Source organism: Crocodylus siamensis, chromosome 15 (assembly GCF_052110815.1).
Source record: "Crocodylus siamensis isolate JL-2025a chromosome 15, ASM5211081v1, whole genome shotgun sequence".
Lineage (NCBI taxonomy): Eukaryota > Metazoa > Chordata > Crocodylia > Crocodylidae > Crocodylus > Crocodylus siamensis.
This window is the reverse complement of record NC_143409.1, coordinates 44,892,616-44,913,056: the sequence shown is the minus strand read 5'-3', so window position 1 is coordinate 44,913,056 and position 20,441 is coordinate 44,892,616. Positions and strand designations below refer to the sequence as shown.

At 42.2% G+C, this 20,441-nt stretch overlaps 2 protein-coding genes across 8 annotated transcripts in view; one reads left to right on the top strand and one right to left on the bottom strand.

Annotated features, from left to right (window-relative positions):
- Positions 1–6,837, bottom strand: part of MYO9A (myosin IXA) — a 394,408-nt gene extending 387,571 nt beyond the window's left edge. For 5 of the 6 annotated variants that reach the window (XM_090030154.1, XM_090030158.1, XM_090030161.1 and 2 more), the window contains exon 1: positions 6,680–6,837. The gene's annotated coding sequence lies outside the window, so the exon portion shown is untranslated. Of the gene's footprint in view, positions 1–5,972; positions 6,324–6,679 lie in introns of those variants that run through there. The other variant, XM_090030155.1, reaches the window with a different exon arrangement.
- Positions 6,838–6,930: 93 nt separating this feature from the next.
- On the top strand, positions 6,931–17,407 carry SENP8 (SUMO peptidase family member, NEDD8 specific). Of its 2 annotated transcripts, none has more exons than XM_090029282.1 (2): positions 6,931–7,034; positions 14,859–17,406. In XM_090029282.1, the coding sequence occupies exon 2, from the start codon at positions 14,902–14,904 to the stop codon at positions 15,538–15,540; it is 639 nt and encodes a 212-aa protein (XP_089885408.1). In that variant the 5' UTR covers positions 6,931–7,034; positions 14,859–14,901; the 3' UTR covers positions 15,541–17,406. The 2 variants fall into 2 exon arrangements, with proteins under 2 accessions (XP_089885408.1, XP_089885409.1); XM_090029283.1 differs by lacking the exon at positions 6,931–7,034 and adding an exon at positions 7,041–7,215 and having other exon boundaries at positions 14,859–17,407.
- Positions 17,408–20,441: the final 3,034 nt, after the last annotated feature.

The window sequence follows — 20,441 nt, the reverse complement described above, 5'->3', positions numbered from 1 at the left end:
AGGCTTCATCTGCCAGCAGAAAAACTGCCAACAACCTAGTAAATATGTCTTCGGAACTAAAAAGTTACTTTATTTACTTCTTCATAGAAAAGAATTAAGAGGAAAAATCAGCTTAATTTTTTTTCCGGATAGCAATAAAATGGTTTTTAAAAGGTACCTGTATGCAAGGACAGTCAGGTCTCATTTTACATTCAGAACTGCTCTATAGCTACTTGTCAGATAACTCCTCCCCCACGACAAAATGCTTGCAGAATAATTAACATTTCAGACAAATGCAGAAGCAAAACTTTTGAAAGAGATCTGTAAATACACGTTAGGCCAGCAGAAATACATCAACTTCTAAGTCACTATTCAATACAAATATCCATTCTAATAAGCTTTTTTAGATTTTTCACAAGCTCCCATTGTGAGATCCGAAGAATATAGCTTTGATTTGACCTATTTCTGCAATAAAATCCAAGCAATTGTATTAACATTTCAAGTTTTTTATAAATATATCAAGATATTAAATTTCCCTTAATATTGCAAATAATGAACTAAGATGTGCAGAGACATGTATAGAAAACCCACAGGGAAAAGCTATTCACTTTCTTCTTTTCTTCTTCCCATTATTTACCATGAGCTCTGCATGTATATTTCATTTATGGAATCTAAATCCTGAACACCTGCTCTCAAAAGATACTAATATATATGTACACACACCCCCACACACACACAAAAAGCCTATGGAAAAAATCTAGCTAATGTCAGGGGAAAAAAGTTGTGGTAATTTTTATGGTCAGAATCTGGAAACAATTGAGTCACATTGTTTCTGCCAGTCAATGGATGTCTCCCTAGAATCACTTTGTTCTTACAGTCCAATAAGAAACTTACTCATCCCTAACTCCAGTGCAATGAACTGTGATATACCCAGTCACCTAACTTATAAAAATGTGTGGCTGCATTTTTCATCACTATGTAAGAGGAAGATCACACAATCAACAAAGTTAAATTCAGAGAAAATTAACTGTGTATTCAAAAGGAAAGTCTATCATTTTGTGTTTGCCTAAAAGAATACCAGAGGAAATCCCAAATATGGAAATAGAAGACCTGAACCTGCAAATAGCTGCATGCGTGCCTAATATTAGTGAAGAGTAGTGGTCTCATTCATAACAAATGCAGGTAAGCAATAATGTACACGCAAGATCAAAACATCAGAGTGTAAAATACAAAGATTTTCTTAGCAAAATGACTCTTCAGAAGAGAATTCTGTGCCATTTTGAAATATCAGGTTTTGGAAGGAAATAGCAAACTATACAAAAAAAAAATACTAAACAAGCTATCCTAATACCCAGATATATCATAATCACATCACAGAAAACATGTTCTAATAGCAAAAGAGTTTTACCAAAGTGCAGTTTCTGCAAAACCACTGAAAAACACTAATTAGAATCATAGCAAATTAGGGTTGGAAGGGACCTCAGAAGATCATCTAATCCAAATCCCTGCTCAAAGCAGAACTACCCCCAACTAGATCATCCCAAATTAAACTACTAATACTTTAAAAGTATATTTCATGTTTATTATAAAATTAAGTCCAGCTGCTTTAGAAAGGGGAATTATGGGCAATTATAAACAAGGTAGGCAGAAATTCCCATAATAAAGGCTGTCTAAAACTTCCCATTGTAAGACCTTGTTTTCAATCACTTAATTTTGTCAGAATAAGAGATTAATATTTCCATAGCAGGATCTGTGTTAGGCTGGAAAGTTTTAGCGTAAATGGTTCAGCTCTTCCTGTGAACAAGATTAGTAGAGAAAAATGTTGTTCCTTCCCTACCCCATGTTTAAAAAGTAATAATAATAATAATGATTATTATTAACAAGCTCTCATGCTTCAATGGTTTGGGGCAGGGACCTGAAATGTGCCAGAAAGCTTTTGTATCAGATATAGTCCCTTGGATGCTCCCATGGGGAGGGGGAGGAAGACCACACCTAAATTTGATCAGTTTAAGAGCCCTGAAGTTTCCATTGACATTTGCTCAGAACCTGGTTAATAATTGACAGCTAAAGTCTCTGGAGATTTAATTTGTATGGTGCATGCTCCCCTAAAGGCCTGCAGTGGTTGAGCAATGCTTTCCCTCCAATTACTCCTCCCAGCTGTCAGGAGTCACTCTAATGCCAGGTAAAATAAACAAGCACAAGGAGACTGTCCCTTGTCCTCTCTGTGCTTCTTTTACTGGCATCCCAGCACTGTGGTGGAGGAATCAGCCCAACTCTAACACAGAGGAGATGACAGTTGAACCTGGAGTGAGGACGGTAGTCTTGGGTGAAGATATACATATAGGATGTAGTCACACAATTAAAGATGGGTATCATCATGCATACCATACGTCTAATTACTTGACTATGCAAATACAATACAATACAATACAATACAATAACAGTTCTTGTATGCATAATTATTGATGAGTAAATTATCTCATTTATCCTACAGTAAAAAGAGTTCAGACTCAACAGAAATATTTACCAGGCTGCATCACGTGTGTACAAGGTGCATGAGTGTGAGATTCCTTTAGCTGCATAACGCTGCCAGTGCCCATCACTGTTCAATGTTTATTGTAATAAACTCGCTATACGCAGATTCGTTAAATGCATAAACCACTTAAATCATGGCATATTTCAGCCCCTCTGTTTTGTAGCAATGTATTCAAGTTAACTGCATATTAACTGCATTCCCTTGAACCTTCCTAGGAAGACTGAAGGGGAAGCAGCAGTCAGAGAAGGCACATTAGCAGATGACCTGAAAATGAAGGGAGCTAGTTAGTTTCATAGGTATTCTCTCTCCTCACTTGCAAGGCTCCTAATAGCATCCCCAAAAAATGAAGGAAGGTAGTTTCAGGGGGTATTAACAGGCTAGTACTTACAGCTCCATAAATAATGCTTATTAAGTAATGCAGCTGTCAGTGCTCTGGTATTAGCAACCCTGAAACTGAAGAGCTTCCCTCATTTTTCAGGACTTCTTATATAGTCTGTTTTGGAACTGCTATTAGTAGCCTTGGCATAAAGGAAGCTAGCTGGTTTGTGGGGCTGACAGTACCACAAGGCTAACAGCGCTCTAAGTATTGCTTAAGCATACACCGCTGGCAGTGCTGTGGTTTTAGCAGCTCCCAAACCAACTAGCTTCCCTCATAGCTACCCTGAAACTATTAGAAGCTTTGAAAATGAGTTCGTCTAATAAAAGAGATCAGATTTAGCCAAAGCACCTTGTCTTGAACATGAAAGAAAGTAGGTAGCGCTGTGTACTTAATGATCGTTTACATGAAGTTTGGGTAAGCAGACAGCTTTGGGACAGTAAAAAAAAAAAAAGACTGCACTGCATCTGTCTAGCTAACCTTTAAAATTTATATTGTAAAACCCAAGAGGTTTGCTAACCTGCAAAATTACTAAAGTTTGAGCTGGTATACGGAGACCAGATGATATGATAAAGAGGCCTATTGTCTTAATTTCCCCACTAACCCCTTCACAACAAAAAAATGCACTTTTTCTGGTATAAACAATTAGACTTGGGGGAAAGGACAGACAAACCTATAAACTATATTTATGAAAACATTTCCAAAATGAAAAAGTGACTGTGTTTATATTAATTATATTAAAGTATATAAAAAATGATGTCATATATTAATACTTCTCCAGTTTTTTAGATAACAAAATCAAGTGACCTATACTGAAACTGAGTCATAGTTCAAAGTCAGCTTAAAAGTTATTTTAAAGTTGCTGTTGTTTAATAGGATTTGGCCCCACACACCGCATATCTTTTGCATGCTATTACATTAGTCTCAGTTTTCCACTGTTATGACACTGTCACTAATACTGGGGAAAAGTAAAGGGATAATACAAGTCATTAGCTTGTTCTCACGGTTCCTGAATTATTGGCCCAATCTGGACAACTAAGCACTTTTCGAAAGGCAAACACATGCACAATGTATTTAAACCATGAATTAAGACACTAACAAGCATGAGCTTTGTTCTGGCAGGCATTCCACACAAGCACATGCCTGAAAAAACATGGCCGGAAGTGAAAGCATGAGGCACAAGTTGCCTACAAAGATCCCTACTTCCCCAAAACCTGTGGAGAGGCTGCCCTGCATGCCTTCCACAACTAGAATGGTGGAAAGCAGTCCAGAGGAAAGCATGCGTGTCCTGACCCGCAGCAAAGGCCTCTATATACAAGTGGCAAGTGTAGTCTCAATCTTAAAGACAAAAAGTAAAAACAGATCATGGTAAACAGTTTATAACCTGTAAAGGAAATTGCAGTTATCCAACTTTGTGCTTGAAACCATGAAACTTGAACAATATTCTCCTATTACTGATTATAGAGTGGTGCTGCAGCTCGCTCATATGAATGGTTTGAGCTGCCTGCAGTTAAGCTGGTGTGTAAGTGTTTGCAGGATTAGGGCTTTAGTCTAGATGCCAGTTATCATTTTGGGGGTGTGCAATTTCATTGCTAAATAAAATCTGCTGAAAAGGAGGGGAAGAAGAAAAGATTCACATTCCAATTCCTAGGACTTGGCTGTGAAGAACTGAAAAAAAAGTAATCATTATCTAAAGCTGTACTTTTCAAAATAATGGTTTAAAGGCAACAGTGATCCTAGGAGGGAGGGTGGCTTTCTGTCCTCCACAGCAGTGAACTAGATTTTTTTCCCCTTATAACACAGCTTTAATTCTCTCTCCAGTACTTATCTGTACATAATGTTCTTCACTAGACTTGCTCCTACTCTCTGCTGTGGAGTATCAATATGGGTAGACACTGCCTACTAGTCCAACAATCACAATAAAGTACACTACAGAAAGGCAGCTGAAAGCCATGGTCTTTTTGGTTGTATTCTAAATTACTAGTCTCAGCATGACTTCAGGGTATGAAATAGAACTATGTGAAATGAGAGCTGCTAAAATATCTATAACCAAGACTGTCCTTTTATTGCTGGCTCAAGGACAGGAAGATGCTGTAAAAACTCTGTAACTTAAGTTGGACTTGCATGTTATTGCAAATCCTGCTCTAGGATTTGGGGCTAAAGTCACGTTTCATTTGCTATGTATAAGAAAATTCTGGAAGGATGAAAGAAAAATGGTTTTCTTTAACCTCCTTACTCAAAATCACTTTATTTCACGCTAGGAATAAAAGCAACATATATTAAGAATATTGTATCCAGATATTTCATTTGACTCCCAATTTAAATGTTTTAAATACTACTCTTAATAAATGACAACACTCTATTTTCATGACAGTTCCCCAATAAATAAAATCAATAGCAGCAATGGGCCAACGATATGCATCAGTGAAGCTCAAGCTTGAAGACTGTCTCTACACTAGGAGATTTTCTTATTTATTTCCAAGGATTTATATAATTGCCATCAGATGCAGATCCACTGGCAGCAACCACATTGAAAGCACAAGGCAATGCTGCTTATAGTATTTTGTTCATCCAGTCCGGCTTGGAACAGACCTAAATGACAGAGTATTGAAAACACCAACAGCTGTCCCATCTACACTAGCTTCTCTAATAGAGTTACCACCAGTAGTTGCAATGGTGAGAAGTTCTCCCCGGACTTCCAGTACAGGAAAGGCCTGACCCCCATCTTCAACTGAAAGCACCATCTACAGTCTGCACCTCGGTTTACCATTAAAAAAAGGCTGGAGTGAGGGGACCCCTCTCAACACTAGTCGTACAGTAATGAAAAAGAGATTACTAATGTAAAGCCTGAAAAAAGACAAACAGCAAATCCGCCATCCACTCCAGCTGCCCTTACCTCTGACTGATAACACTACTACATTTTTATAAATGGTAAAAAGCCAGAAAAAGATCATGCACATACTATACACTGAAAAATAAATTCCCGTTCACTTACTAATGCTGCTTCCCGTCAACAATCGCCCTGCTCTTCTGAGTCTCAGACCATTACATCAACCATTTAAAAGGAAAAACACCACGCACCGTACATCCTGCACGCTAAGCCACAGATAAACGTTTCGAGTATCCCCACAACAGTTTTGTTTTTTGTTTTTAACCAGAATAGACACTGCAGCTTGTCAGCCCCACAGCGCTTGAAACATTTACAGCCCGGGTGATCTCCAAGCTTGCATGTCACCGGCGTACTAAGGACGCTGGTCTACACCGCAGTGCTCTGCACTCACGCCTCCCAGCCAGGCGGAGAGGGCGAAGCGTGCAGTCCAGGCAAGCTGCTCGGGCATCCCCGGGACGAGGACCGCGGAGACGGCGCAGGATGCTACGAATCCTCCTGCCACAACGCCACGGAGAAGAAGCCTGCCTCACCCGAACCGAGGGGACGGCGGGGGAGAAGGGGCGGGTGCGGGCTCTCCCCTGGAAGGAGGGACGCAGCGAGACAACTCGCGCGGAGACAAAGACCCAGACCCCACACCCCCGCGGGCACAGACCCCCCAGGACCCGGATCCCTCCCATCCCCCCCACAGACCCGCCCCAGCGCCCCCCGCCCCGCACCTGCGCCGCCCCCGGCCCACCCGCCAACATAGCTCGATGCCGCCGGGGCCGGACACGCACACGGGGGGAGGGGGGTAGCATCGCCCAGACCGCGCCCCCGTAACGGCTGCAACGGCCCCGCAGCCCGAGGGGGGCCGCCGCCCCCTCCTCCCGTTCCGCCCCGGGGGGCGCGGGAGCCTCACCTGGGCGCGGGGCGGCGCCGCATCCCGCGGGGCGGGGAGATGAGGGGTCGACGGCGGCTCCGACTCCGGCTCGGTCCGGCGCGCGACACACGCTCGCGCTCGGCCACTCCGGGCACGTCGCGCGCGCCCGGCCCGCGCGGCCCCGCCCCCCTCCGCGAGGCCCCGCCTGGGGCCACGCGTTCACCGCCCCCGGGCCCCGCCCTTCAGCGCATGCGTTGTCTGCTGACGAGCCCCTCTCCCGAGGGGCGTTCCTTTCCCTGCGCGTCGGCTGTCGTAACGAGGCCGCTTTACGGCCGCTCCCGGCAACTGTAAGGCGCAACGGGAGGTGCGCGGCGCCTAGGCTATGCGGCGGGAGGTGAGGCTTAGGCCCGGCGCCGGTCGTTCGGCGGGCAGGGGATGATGCGGGGTCTGCCCGGGTTGCGGGGTGGGCGGGAAGGCACCAGCGACCCTTGGCGCTTCCTCTGAGCCCCGTTTCGCGCGGATCCCCCTTCTCGGGGGCTGGCGGTGAAGTGTGCGGTCGCCTGCAACAAATTACGGTAATTTAGCAGCACAATGACGTGACCGGAACCTTTGGCTGAGTATTGCAGCTCTGAGCAGAGGTCATTCCCCGACTGAATCTGAAGTCTAGTGGGAGGCAGGGTTGATAGACACCTTAGACTCCCCAGAGTAGATAGGTAGGTAGGCAACACAACCTGAAGCTCGCTTCATCAGATGCTGTGAAAGGAAGTGCATAAATTCACCCTGCTAGACACAGACCCTCCTGCCCTGTGTCTAGAGGCGGGGCAGGAAGGCCTCCATCAACCCTTGGCACTTCCTGCAACCACTGATGCCCCTGCAGCACTGCCCCTGGGCTCCACAGAGCACACAGGCAGGCGCCAAGCTCTGCAGCCCCACTTGGGGGGTGTTTAAGGTTGGAAGCTGGAGGTGCCTGCAGAAGGCATGGTATTCTGTGGCTGTCATTGCTCGTGGAACAGACCACATCAAGGTATAAAGAGCAGGGAAGGGTGCGATCACTGCATTACATAGTTCCTTAGGATAATAAAGTAGGATGGTTTCTGCCATGATTTTCTCTCTGGGCAGTATGTCAAACCCTTTTCAGTGACCCCTTACTTGAAGTAAAATCTTATCATAAAAGAGTAAGATTGTGTCAGTCTTAAGGCTTAGTATAACTAATGTATTTGTATGGTGTAGTTCAAGACACTGACGAAGACTATTTGATCTGAAAGGGTAAAGAGGAGCAGAGATGAGATTTTTTTTTAAATTCATTTCATGTGAATGAAAGTCATAGCGTGTTAGGTAACAAATACTGCCTTAGAAGTCAAGAAGCAATTGGTATCTTTTTTGTTAGTTGTGTATTTTGGCACCAAATGGATAATTTAGCTCAAAGAAGTGAAAAATTTGCCCCAGATCAAGAATCAAATCTGAAAACTGGGGCTAGAATCCATATTTCCTGAATCCCCCTCCTAACTACTGAACCATGTTTCTCTTTTGTATGCCATGACAGTTTGAGATGATGATTTAATGCTTACTTATTTCACTGAGAATCAACGGTTCTCAGTAATTTGCAGGAAACGGTACTTAGGAGGACTGTTTTCTCTTACAGACACTCTAGGACAGTTTCTTATTGTACAATACTATACAATTATAGCTAAAAAAAATTGGGGTCAACTGTGTTGCTTGATACCTACGTCATCAATTCAATTTTAGTGAATGCTGTTCTTCAAAGATCAAAGTCATAATGCCCAAAGCAGTTCTTGTGACTGAACGCCACTGTTGAACTGAGGAGAATGATGAACACTTCTAAATGCATTCTTTTTTTAGGCCTTTTTAGTATTTCATTGAACAAACTTTCTTTCAAAGTAAGTCAGTGTGATCCACAGACTTTTTTATATTTAACTTCTCAATTTTTGTTGCATTGGAGTTCTGTACTTTTTTGTTTATCAAGCTTCTTCATCAGGATGGGTTACTGGCATTCTCCAGCCAACCTAACACCTCCAACCCACTCACTCTTTGGAGCAAATTGTAAGTCCATGGCTGTGTTCCTGGCCTGTTTAAATCTTATTTTAGATCCTAAGCAATGTCTTGCCAGAAGAGACTTTTAAACAAAATGGGATATTGAGGGCTGTTCATGAAAGTTGTGGAAGGCTTTATTTAGTTTCTTGTATCCAGAGCGTGACTGAAGCCCTTCAACATTCTGCCCATATATGGTGTATAGTTTTTCATTAATACATTACTAAAATATTATTAGTTATTTTAATGATCCTTATTCTAAAGGGTGTGGGAATAGACCATGTTCCTAAGTTGGTAACTCCTTAACAAGCTTGGAAGGATGTTCTCTTGCTCTGGAACCAACTCATGGAATATAATAGGCACCTAGAATCTGTATGAAGACCCAAATTAAATTAATAATGCTCTTTGAACAAGAGTTTAGCATGGTCATGCTGGTAATACAGTCCAGATTGCAAGGACAAAAATAAATCAGTTTTTCCTCAGTATCTCTCACTACCACTGATAATGTTATGATTAAGAGTACTGATGTACTTTCAAAAACTACTTCCTGAAGAGGGATGGTCTTGTGGCCAAGTCATGGGGTTGATAGTCAGGAGGCTGATTTCTATTTTCAGCTCTTCCAAAGACTTCCTTTATGACTGTAGGCAGATTATTACGCATCTCTACCTCCAGCATGTCCATCTGTAAATTTTGGATTTAGCTTCATCAGTTAGCTTTCTGTGTGTTTCTCCAAATTTTGTAGGTTTGTTAAAGACCACAGTAAACAACACATTTTTTAAATATTCTCTCCATATGCTGTTAGCACTTCATAAAGTTGAAATACCTGGTTCAGTCTTAACCATCTATGATAGTTGCCTTGCATGCTTTTCTTTATACTAGGTGTCTAGTTAGTTTAATTCCCTGTTTCTCAAGTATGGGTCTTTTTTTCTTCTTGTTTTGTTAGTTTACCACCGTGCAAGGAGAAGCTTATATTTAAAGCACTGTTTTCCTCTTTATTTAATGTAATGGGTTGTAGTGCATAAGACATTACCCACTACCTTATATTTTGGCTTTAAAAGGGTATCAGACTTGTATAAGGTGCCCCAAACCAGTTATAATATATTGCAATAACAGAAATATGGATGAAAATAGAACCCAAGTGATATTGTGGTAGTGCAGCCTCTGTAATGGAAAGTATTGTGTGCACCTTTTAAATTGGTGAGTCCTCTGTACAACTTGTGAAGTGTGACCTCACAGAGTTGAGTAAGTTGGTTTACTCTAATTCCTATTTAAACTACTACTTCTCTTCCTGCCCCCTTCTCCCCTCTCCTCCTCCCCCCCCCCGCAAACCACCACTTTATATCCTTACCTTCACCTAGGAAAGCAGGTAAATGTCTTATTTCAAAGCCATTGTTGCTTTGTCCAGCAGCAAGGCAGAGGAGTATATGTTGCTTTCATAAGTTCAAAAAGCTACTTTAAACAAAAACAAAACAAAAATCAGTGAGCATGGCTCTGCTTATAAGGTAGAATAAGCGTTCTAGTCCTCGGTCAGTATTTTTTTCAGATTTAATAAGGATGTGCTTGCAGTTGTCTCCAGAGAGTAGGTCTGATATGCATTTGAAGTGGACTCTGTGAGAATCTTTTAAACACCAGGGAATTAACTGATTTAATTGTGTGACTTGGACTTGAAAGACCTTTGAACTTTAGATACAAAACCATATCCAAACATGACATCAAGTTCATCTTTAGTTTGAATTGGGAGTCTTAGTTAGAAAGAGAAATCTGAGATTATGTACACTTTCCAACTGGTTCTACTAATTTTTTTTTTTTGTGCAGTATGTACCACTTGGACTGGATGGTTTGGGGGCAGTATGAATCTGTGAGGTGTTCTTTAAACTGTGTAATATCTGGTGAGTCATCATGCAGAACTTACAAGCAGTTTCACAAATACCAGATGGCAATAACATTAAAAGTAGTAGCTAGTAGCAATTAGGTGGTAGTTACTCTAAATCAGGAAGAAAGAATGCTTGTGGGAAGCTACCACATGGCTTACCAAAAAAAAAAGCCTCAAACCAAGTTTCATTTCTGTAGGGTGAAAAATTAACAAAGCACAGGATGCAAGTTTTGTGATCCAACTGTTAATGCTTGCAAGGCATGTTTGGCAGCTTTACTGTCTCTGGGAAAAAGTGAAGCAGAAACAGAGTAGTGAGGAAGAACTTTCTCACCAGGAACTCTTCAAATTCAAGACAGGCCACTTCTAGATTGCCTTGATAGATCCTTAAGACTTTAGAGCTCAGTTATCTTTAAAGTCTGTATAAAGTCCTGGAGACTTAATAAGTTGGCTATGTTTCCTCTGGTTTTGCCCTTTTAAAAACAGAAGGTTGTTGCCATGTATTGATTTTCATAGACATTAGGGCTAGAAGGGACCTCATAAGATCATCAGGTCCAGCCCCAACCCAAGGGGCAGGAAGTCAACTAGGGTCAAAGGATCCCAGCAAGATAAAACATCCAAGTGTTTCTTGAAAGTGTCCAAAGTAGGTGCTTGCTCCCATCTTGGGAGCTTGGACAGTAAAGAAAATTTTCTTTATGTCCAGTCTGAAATGGTCTTCCAGGAGTTTGTGACTGTTGGACCTTGTCTTCCCTTGGGGTGTTCTGGTGAACAGCCATTCCCCCAGCTCTTGATGCACACCCCTGATGTACTTATAGGCTGCCACCAAGTCACTCCTGAGCCTATGCTTTTTGAGGCTGAAGAGTCCCATGGCTCATGGTCTCTTTTCATAAGGCCTGCTCTCTTGCCCTCTGATCATGCATGTGGCTCTCCTCTGGACTCTTTCAAGCTTCTCCACATCCATTCTGAATTGTAGAACCCAGAATTTTTTTAATTTGAAAATAATTTAGGCGTGTTCATTGGCAGAATGTCAAGTGTGCCCATATACCATTGTACAGGCCGTCCTCAGACTTAAGATTCAGTTTTAAGGGAATAATTGTGTCGTAAGTCAAAAGGTCGCAACTGGGAACCAATTTTCTCATAAGAAACAATGTTATAAATGGGGGATTGGTTCCTGAACCAAGGCCTGATACCCTATTTTCACCAAAAATACCCCAGAATTTTGTACCCGATCAATTATAGATGAGTAATATAGCTACATTAATGTATTTATATTGTTAATAGCAATCATATTGTTTTGGAAGGACGTCTTTGAGGTGACTTTACTCCATCCAAGAACCCTTCAAAAAGTCCAACCAAGAGACTTTCAAAAAGTCCAGTATTCTCAGGAGTCTTGGCTGCTTTCTTAAAGAAAGTGTCCAAGGAAGTTTGGACAGATGTTCTCCAGGGAGATGAACAATGCAGCAAACTTGTTCGCTGGCGTGGCATCGCATCGGATCAAGCGTTGTAAAGTCGAAACTGACATCGTAAAGTTGAAACAGGGTGTCAGTTTATAAACGCTCTAAGTGCAAAACGTTTTAAGTCGAGGGCTGCCTGTATATATCTCAGTATACATAATAATGGATGCTCCCCTTCCCTCTAAATGACATTGTTTAGCTTGTGCTGGAACAGCCTGTGCACCTGTGTAGCTGTTGGCTTCTGCCAGTTAAGATTGGGCCTTTCTTCTGGAATATTACACATACACCACATTTCCTGTATTTTACAATTATTCTATTTAACAAGATACATGTCAAAGGCTCGTTGCCAAAATTATTAAGGACTCAAATTAATCTTTCAATTTATACATACCTGGACTAGGAAAGGCTTTTTTTCTTCTTCACTCACATTGCAATGATGAAAGCCGAAATCCATTCCTTTCCAGTTTGTAAATAAACTAATGCATGTGAGCCCTTTCCTATCATTATAGATTAAGTCTGTCTTGTTTATAATGAGTCACACTGAAATGGTGTTATCACTAAGCACTTGATCCCAGTATGTTCATATGCAACATGTAGTTCAGGTTAGGAGAGGGTGGAACAAAAGTGGCTTTAAGTCACACTTACAGGCTCTCTTCTGGGTGGCCATCCAACTGTCAAGTAAGTCCCCAACATCTGAGTGGCCAGTGGATTCCAGGGTGTACTTCAGCCACCAGGGAACATCAGGCAGGGGCATGATGGAAAGAGGGGAGGCAAGGAAGCCATTATGTCAATCCAGTACTGTCAAAGGATTCCCTTACGTAGGCGGAAATGTAATGATTGAATCCCAACCTGGACTTCAGAGGATAACTGCTTCTTTAATGTATTAAAGTAGCACTTCCTTGTGTTTGATAAGCTTTGTAGTATAAAATCATCCAAATTAAAACTATTTGTTGCTACTTCGTGTTGTCTGGTACCCTGCATTTTACTCAGCTTGTATGCTTGGTTGGTCAGTTTTGCTTGCCGATTTCTTGTTTACTAACCTAATCATTTTCTACCCATTTCCAAGCTGGGAAAATCCTAGCATGCCCTCCCCTTTGGTATAGTGGAAAAAGTGAGAAGAGGGGTTAATAACTACTTGACACCTGTTAAGTTGTTAAGTTAAGCTGTAACTAACCTAGAACAAGAATTCTACATGGTAACCCTGTGCTTCTCTGTTTAGACTTCCAGCATTAGCAGCAAAATCCTAAAAATGTCCAAATTTTCTTTACTGATTTTTATAATGTAACTTTAATATGACCCTTCATTTGGGATCTATTCTGCTTGACAGCGTCCATCTAGGGGACGCAGTTATTTGGGTAAATGTATCTTTTATTAGACCAATGAAATAGTTGGAAAATTGTTCTTTGCAAGCTTTCGGGTACAGACACCCTTCTTCAGGTTTGTACCCAAAAGCTTGCAAAGAACAATTTTCCAACTATTCAGCTGGTCTAATAAAAGATACCACATTTACCCAAATAACTTTGTCTGCCCATGTCCTGAGGCCAACATGGCTACAACCAACACCATCTTCAAATCTCCTATGAAATATGAGCTTTTATTTCTACCTAGGAGAACTTTTACAATCCTTTCTCCTATACCTGAAGAAGGGTGCTTGTGCCCGAAAGCTTGCAAATAATAGACTTTTTTGCAAAAAGTCTAGTTGGAACAATAAGAGATATCACCTCTGCCACAATTTCTGATTCCATCTAGGGGAGGCATTTGAAATCGTGTGGGTTTTCTAGAAGTTATTGTTTTCTTGCTGCTACAAGGATCAGAGAGGGGAGGGGATGAATGTGTATCTGGAACCATTAAGAAAAAAAATCTCAACTCTTGAAGTAGGCCACTGACTGGCTCAAGCAGCCACTCTTCTTTTTTTGCAGCCCCTCTTTTTTATTATTTAAGGAAGACTAGTTATTAGCATAGCAACTGTCCTTTCTCTTTGACGATAAGTTATCATGTTCAAATTGGAACTGAAGTAAATGAACATGATGAAAAATATATGCTTGATTTAAATAAAAAGAGTTTAGACCATTTGAACTAGGCAATTGTGGGAAAACTGTGTCCTAAAAAGTGCAGTTAGGCAAAGGAGTTGGTTCAGTTGTTTGACATCTTACTTTGATTGATTTTTTTTTTTTTTTCCCCTTCACCTCATCTAATGGCTGCCTGGCCAGCTGGGAGACCAGTCTTCTATGGAGAAAGCAGTGTCAAAAGACCTATGAGTTGTGCTTGTCTCTATTTTCATGCCTGTGCCACCATAATATCTGAATGCTTCACAATCTTTCCTCCGCGTAGGTCTCCATAGCAAGGTGGAAAAGAAGAGCGATTCTTATGCTGCAGATGAGCCAAAGAGACTAAATTACTTCCAAGATCATACAGGATGTTTGTGGCAAAGCAAGATTTAGCTACAGCTGTTACTGAACTATGGTCAGTAATAGCTATAGCTAAAGCTTTAACCACTGGGCCATCTTTCTCCTCCAATGCATTATAGAGAAGACACCAATGCAGCTCTTGGCACTATCCTGCCAATCTAGCAGACCAGAGCTCCACCCAGCCTTTACCACAAACAAATTCAAATGGGAAACATAGTGATAAGCCATCTTTCTTTCCCCTCTTACACTTGCTGTCACTTGACAGACCATTTAAACCTCACACCTTAAGCCCACGTTGGTAAAAATCTGTGAGTTTATGTGGTCTGGTGGTAGAGAAAGTCTTCAATATTAGAAGTAGCTCTTCTTTAAATAACATAGAAAGTGAAACCTGTTTGCCTCATCACTGACTTTTTTTTGTACCCCCTGGTTTATTCTAGCTGTTGACATTTCCTGGAGCAGTGTGGACCCTGCCTGTACAGGATGGACCCTGTTGTTTTGAGTTACATGGACAGCTTGCTGAGACGGTCAGATGTTGCATTGCTGGATCCCCCAAGCTGGCTTAACGACCATATCATTGGGTTTGCCTTTGAGTACTTTGCCAGCAGCCAGTTCCAGGACTTTTCTGATCAAGTGTGCTTTATTGGCCCTGAAGTGGCTCAGTTTATCAAGTGCACCACCAGTCAAGACGAATTAGCCATGTTCCTTGAGCCCTTGGACCTTTCCCACAAAAAGGTGGTATTCCTGGCTATCAATGATAACTCCAGTCAGGCTGCTGGTGGAACCCATTGGAGCTTATTGGGGTACTTCAGGGACAGAAACTGCTTTGCCCACTATGACTCCCATAGTAAGAGCAACTCAGTCCATGCCAAGCAGGTGGCAGGGAAGCTGGAGGCTTTTCTGGGCAAAAGAGGAGGCAAAGCAGCTTTCATAGAGGAGAAGGCCCCAGCCCAGCAGAATAGCTATGACTGTGGGATGTATGTGATCTGTAACACAGAGGCTCTATGTCAGGGATACTTTAGGGGACAGCAGGAGCCAGTGCTGCAGCTCCTCACTCCCTCTTACATCACACAGAAGAGAGCAGAGTGGAAAGCTCTCATTGCCAAACTTGCACAAAAGTGACTTAGATTTAATTGCTCTCACCCCACCAACTGCCCTGCCTGTCCTCCAGCCTCCACCCCTGGTGCCTGAGAGATGCCCCTGTGCAGAATTTCTCTAAAGAACATCAATTCCTCAACTCCTCCCTTGTTTCCAGCATGGCTACCCCCTGCATTGTACTGGTATAAAAGCCTTGGCCTCTTCAAAAATGCACTGGCCCTTGAGTCTGGCAGATCACTTTGTGTTTAATGGAACCTTGTTAGCAAAGGCAGTTTGCTATGCTTAATGTCATTTCTTGCTATATTAAAATAGGTTATAAAAGTTTCTTCCCTCATCCTGGCAAGCAGCCTACCCTCAACAGTACAATACTAGCTTTCATTAGCCCTTCACTGATCCCAGCAAACACTTTAGTCTTAATTTTAAGAACAAACTAGAGGTGTTTGTTTAAGTGTAATTGTGGCTACTACAGGTTATAGGATTTAGTGGATTAGTGGTACGTTTGTGCTTGAAAGTGTAGTATTGGGAAATCTATGATCTGAGGATACAAATTACACTTACAGAAATCCAGAGGTAAAACTGAAGTCCTTGTAGAAGTCTGTCAGAAAGTAAAGGACAATGATTTCTGGTTTTTACTGCTTTTTGGGATGGGTCAGATTCTCTTGCTCCCCCCACCTGTTTGATTTACCTTAAAAATTCACACTGTGCCTATGTTGGCTGATTCCAAACCACTGAAAAATTAAGAGGGAAGTGATAATATTAAAAGGAAGCAAGGCCCTTCTTGTGCATCCTAAAAAGCAAAAGTGGTCCTCAATTTTAAGCAAGGACCGATGTTTCAGAGGGGTTGAGAACAGTAGGAGCTACAGCACCTTGGAGAATCAAGCTTGGTCCTTTATAGACCCAATTTCATGAAACAGCTGGTTCTTCCAACATAGGAAAGGTTTTTGCTCTCACACTGGATTATATCTGGGATCTGGTCTTCTGGATTCCATGAACAGATGAAGGGGATGTTAGGGGGGAAAGAGCAAAAAGCATCATTGCTTAATTAAAAAAAGAAATAACCAAGGTGTGTCTCTTGCAGGATTCAGTGCAGACAATGGGTCTGTAGCATAAATCAGTAGAGCAACACAGATCAACGCCAAGTAAGGATCTGACTTTTGAAATCGTTCTAAATGTCTGGTCAGCTGAATAAAAGGGAAGGGAGGGGAAAAGAATTAGAGATCCAAGTAATACAGCAATCTATGGGACACTTCCAGGACTGACAGTAGCTCCTGGAGTGAGGGATTTCCCCTGGTTCTCTTTTTTCCTTGATCATTCAAATATAAAAAAAAGTCAGTTCCACTGATAATACTGGAGATTTCAGGCACAGAGTATCTGATGCAATAGTGTTGTTGAAGTCACTTTAAATGCATTGCTCTGCTGTACACAGTAGTCTGCACTGCTTGACTGGCCAGCTAGTGCTGGTTAGAAGTAGTACAGTGGGTTGGCTGCTGTAGGCGAACTTGTCTTTTTTCCTGGTTCCTATTTATTGCCCCTGCTGCTATCAAGGAGTAGCATGTGTACACACACACTCTCCTCTTTTTGCCCTGCAGCACTGAAATGTAGGCAATCACTTCTAATATCCATTCCAGATTTTCTGTGCAATTAGCAGACAAATGCAGTCTGTCATACAGCAGCAGTGTTAGCCCCCGCCCCAACTGCAGGGGTAAAATGCTTTTCCAACTCCAATTGTTATTACAGTGTTTTAGTGGAGGGAGGAGATGAAGGAATAGTTCCACTTGGCTTCCTTTTCTCCCAGTTGGAAAATCCAGACCCAAGAATAAAGCAAAATAATGTCAACTAAACAAGTGAGTTTCTTCTGTTTTGTACAGCCGGGTTTGTTTTGTGGGCTGCATTTTCAAAGTGATCCGTTCAGTGGGGTGTGGTGCATCACACACAAGGGTTAAGAGTTACTGCTGCCACCCCTTGTTACTCAGTCCAAAACAAACACTGGTTTCTGTTTATTTGGTAGCTGTCAACTATGAAGTGAGTCACAAGCACAGGTTTTTGTTATTTTTTGGTGTAATCAGGACCAGCAGCACTACATGTCAGGGAAAGCTGGAACTGACCTGAAGCTGTTAATCCTTTCTTTTAAATCTCTTCACAACACTTCTATCAACTAGTAAGTGCTGGCTAAGTAATGGAACGTAAATAGCTAAAGGAGCAGAGCTAAGCCACCTAGTTGAGACCAGCTCTATAACCTAGTTGTACAGTCTTCTCAATTACCCAAGAAAGCAAGTGCTAGATTCCTGTAAAATAAGGCCCTTTGAGAAGCTGGTGATCCATCAAGGTCTGGAGAAGCACTATTTGAAGTGCTATTGCCCATCTTACTTGGGGCATTCCCATACTAAATACTAGTGCAGTCTGTCTTCAACTAAAGTGGGAATTTAGAGCTCTTGAAGGCTGGCGTGTTACTGAGTCTATGGCTGTCAAAGAGAAGCTTTAATTGTGGTTACTAAAGGATATTAGTCACTAGCTAGGATATCCGTTTTGTGGGTCTGAACGCTCCAATTGCATTCAGATAAGTTGGAAGAAGTTGTGCCTTGTGCACAGTGGGAAAGGGGAGGGGAGGGGAGGCGAGATGGAGGATTGTCGGGCATGGGAGCTAGGAGGCTACCAGAGCTAGTGTTACAGGCTAGAGAGGACAGCCGAGGAAGCTTCAAGCACAGCAGGCCTCTAGCTGAAATTTCTTTACACAGTGAGAAGCAAATAGGTTAAAGCACTAAGGGTGGCAGCAAGCACAGAGAGAATAAACAGCATGAGGAGGAGTCAGACAAAGGCTTTCCTGGAAAACAAAAACAACAGGGCAGTGCAACTGTGTCCAACTGAAAGCAGGCACAAACCTACAATGGCCTAAGTGCCCTTATCTGCTTCTTGTGTAAATGCATGCTGGCAATCTGCCAGCCCCAAGAGGGCAGGGAGCTGGCACCTGTCCTGCAGCATGTGGATGGTTGGGCCTTATGCTATATTAGAAATACAAATGCTGTCTTTATAGCAGTTTAAAGAAAGCAGAAAACACCAGAAATCCAAAGGTAGCTTTGGTCCTGTATTCAGCTGACTGCTTCTTGCCTAAGCTTTCAGAGGCAGCATTTTGAAGGCTTCTGAGCACCCTGTTGAGTTACAGCAGCATTTCAGAACAGCAGGAGAGCAATGTATCACTAGACAGCTTTTAGAAAAGATTTGTTCACCTGCTGGGTTAGTTGCTTTAGCTGCCGCAACAGCAGGAATGGCCCTAATTGTACATGGGGCAGTGGTAGAGCTTCTTAAGTGGATGTAGGCAGAGGCACTTATAGGGACCAATGAAGCATAGGGTTCAGATAGGACATAGGGCAAGTAAAAATCCTAATTCTGGTGGAGCCAACCTGAGGTTGAAAGGACTGCCCTACAGTGCTCCAGCACAGCTGAAAAGCAGTCTAGTTCTGGCCTGTGGCTCATAGATGGCAGGACAGACCAGCACAGCAAGGCAACTGTCCTTAATGCTCAGGAACATGGAGGGACACCGAGTCTCTTCTCTGGGTATGTTAATTTAGCACTTGGGGTTGGCAGAGTCCCTGGAGGATTACTGCCCTATAGTGTAACACTCTTCAAGGAGAGAACTCCATAGCCTGGTTTATCCCCAGGGATTCTGGTTTTCTCCGATTAAAAATAAAAAACCTGCAATTTTTGGATTAAAAAAAAGTAATGCAAAACACACGTTTTTCCATGATTAAAATGAAATGCCTACATGTATGTATATAGGATATCCATCTCTCTCTCACTATAGTGGCGTTTCATTTTAAATTATGGAAAAATTTGGATTTTGCATTACTTTTTTTAATCCAAAAATTGGATTGGGTTTTTTTTGTTTGTTTGTTTTGTTCCGTTTTGTTTAATCAGAGAAAACCAGGGTCCCTGTTTATCAGTAATAGGAAAGTAAGTTGTTCCCATACTGGAGGAGTTCTCCCCATGCCTGGAGGCAGCCTGCCTCTTAAGGTTTGAAGTGACGCATAATTTTCTTTCAGAAAACCGCAGATAAGCTCCCCCAGCCCCTGGCCAAATGTTGATTTTTGTCAATGGGTCATTAACACCTAATCTGTAATAAACACCTTATTTGGAGTAGGTCCTGATCTTTAAGGCTTTTTGTAGTTCTCAGTGCTGTGTGAGAACATGCTTGCTGCACAAGGAAAACTTGCCCCACCCTTACCCAGTAGATAAGGAGCCTAAAGCTTAGGCAAAAAGGGTCTAAGTGCTCTGTGTCGAGGGTTATACTGATGTAAAACGTGGCCTGTGACAGGAGAAAAAGTGAGAACTGCCAAGCCAGACTGCTCTCTGGGAGTTCGCTTTTCAGGACAACAGATGGAGTCTAGGGAGAGATGCCAAATTCATGAACATTCAAAATCTTTCCTTTATCCTCTCTCTATTTTAGGTTCAGGTTAGATTTCCCACTGGGGGAGGGTTTACATAATGCAGGTCCTGTTCTTTTATTTGAAAGCAAAGACTGCCTAATGGCTCCAGGCGCACCTGTGTGTACCTCCCCACCCATCTGGGTAACTAATAAGCAGTGATGAAGGAGGAAATACAGAAAGAATAGAAGGGGTTTTATTTGCCCAGTTGGATCAGCTAACTTTTTAAGAGATGCCTGAAGGCACAGAACTGTGTGTGCCTTTAGGGAGTGTACTTCAGGTAGCCACAAGGACTAGAATAGTATATGGGCAGCTCACACAGACTCCACCTAACCTTTACGGCAAGTGCTTTTGAAGTCAAAAAAGTTAGATAATCTTTTGGCATGGAGACAATTGTATTTCCAAGCTGTCACTGTGCAAGGTTCTCCTCAAAGTATACAGCCAGCCTGCCTTGAAGCAGACAACATATTGCTAGCTCCCAGAAAAGCCTTTTTCCATGGAATTTCC

What these genes read in the sequence shown, in the direction of transcription:
- SENP8 (XM_090029283.1), top strand. Translation starts at nt 14,902, where the DNA reads ATGGACCCTGTTGTTTTGAGTTACATGGACAGCTTGCTGAGACGGTCA.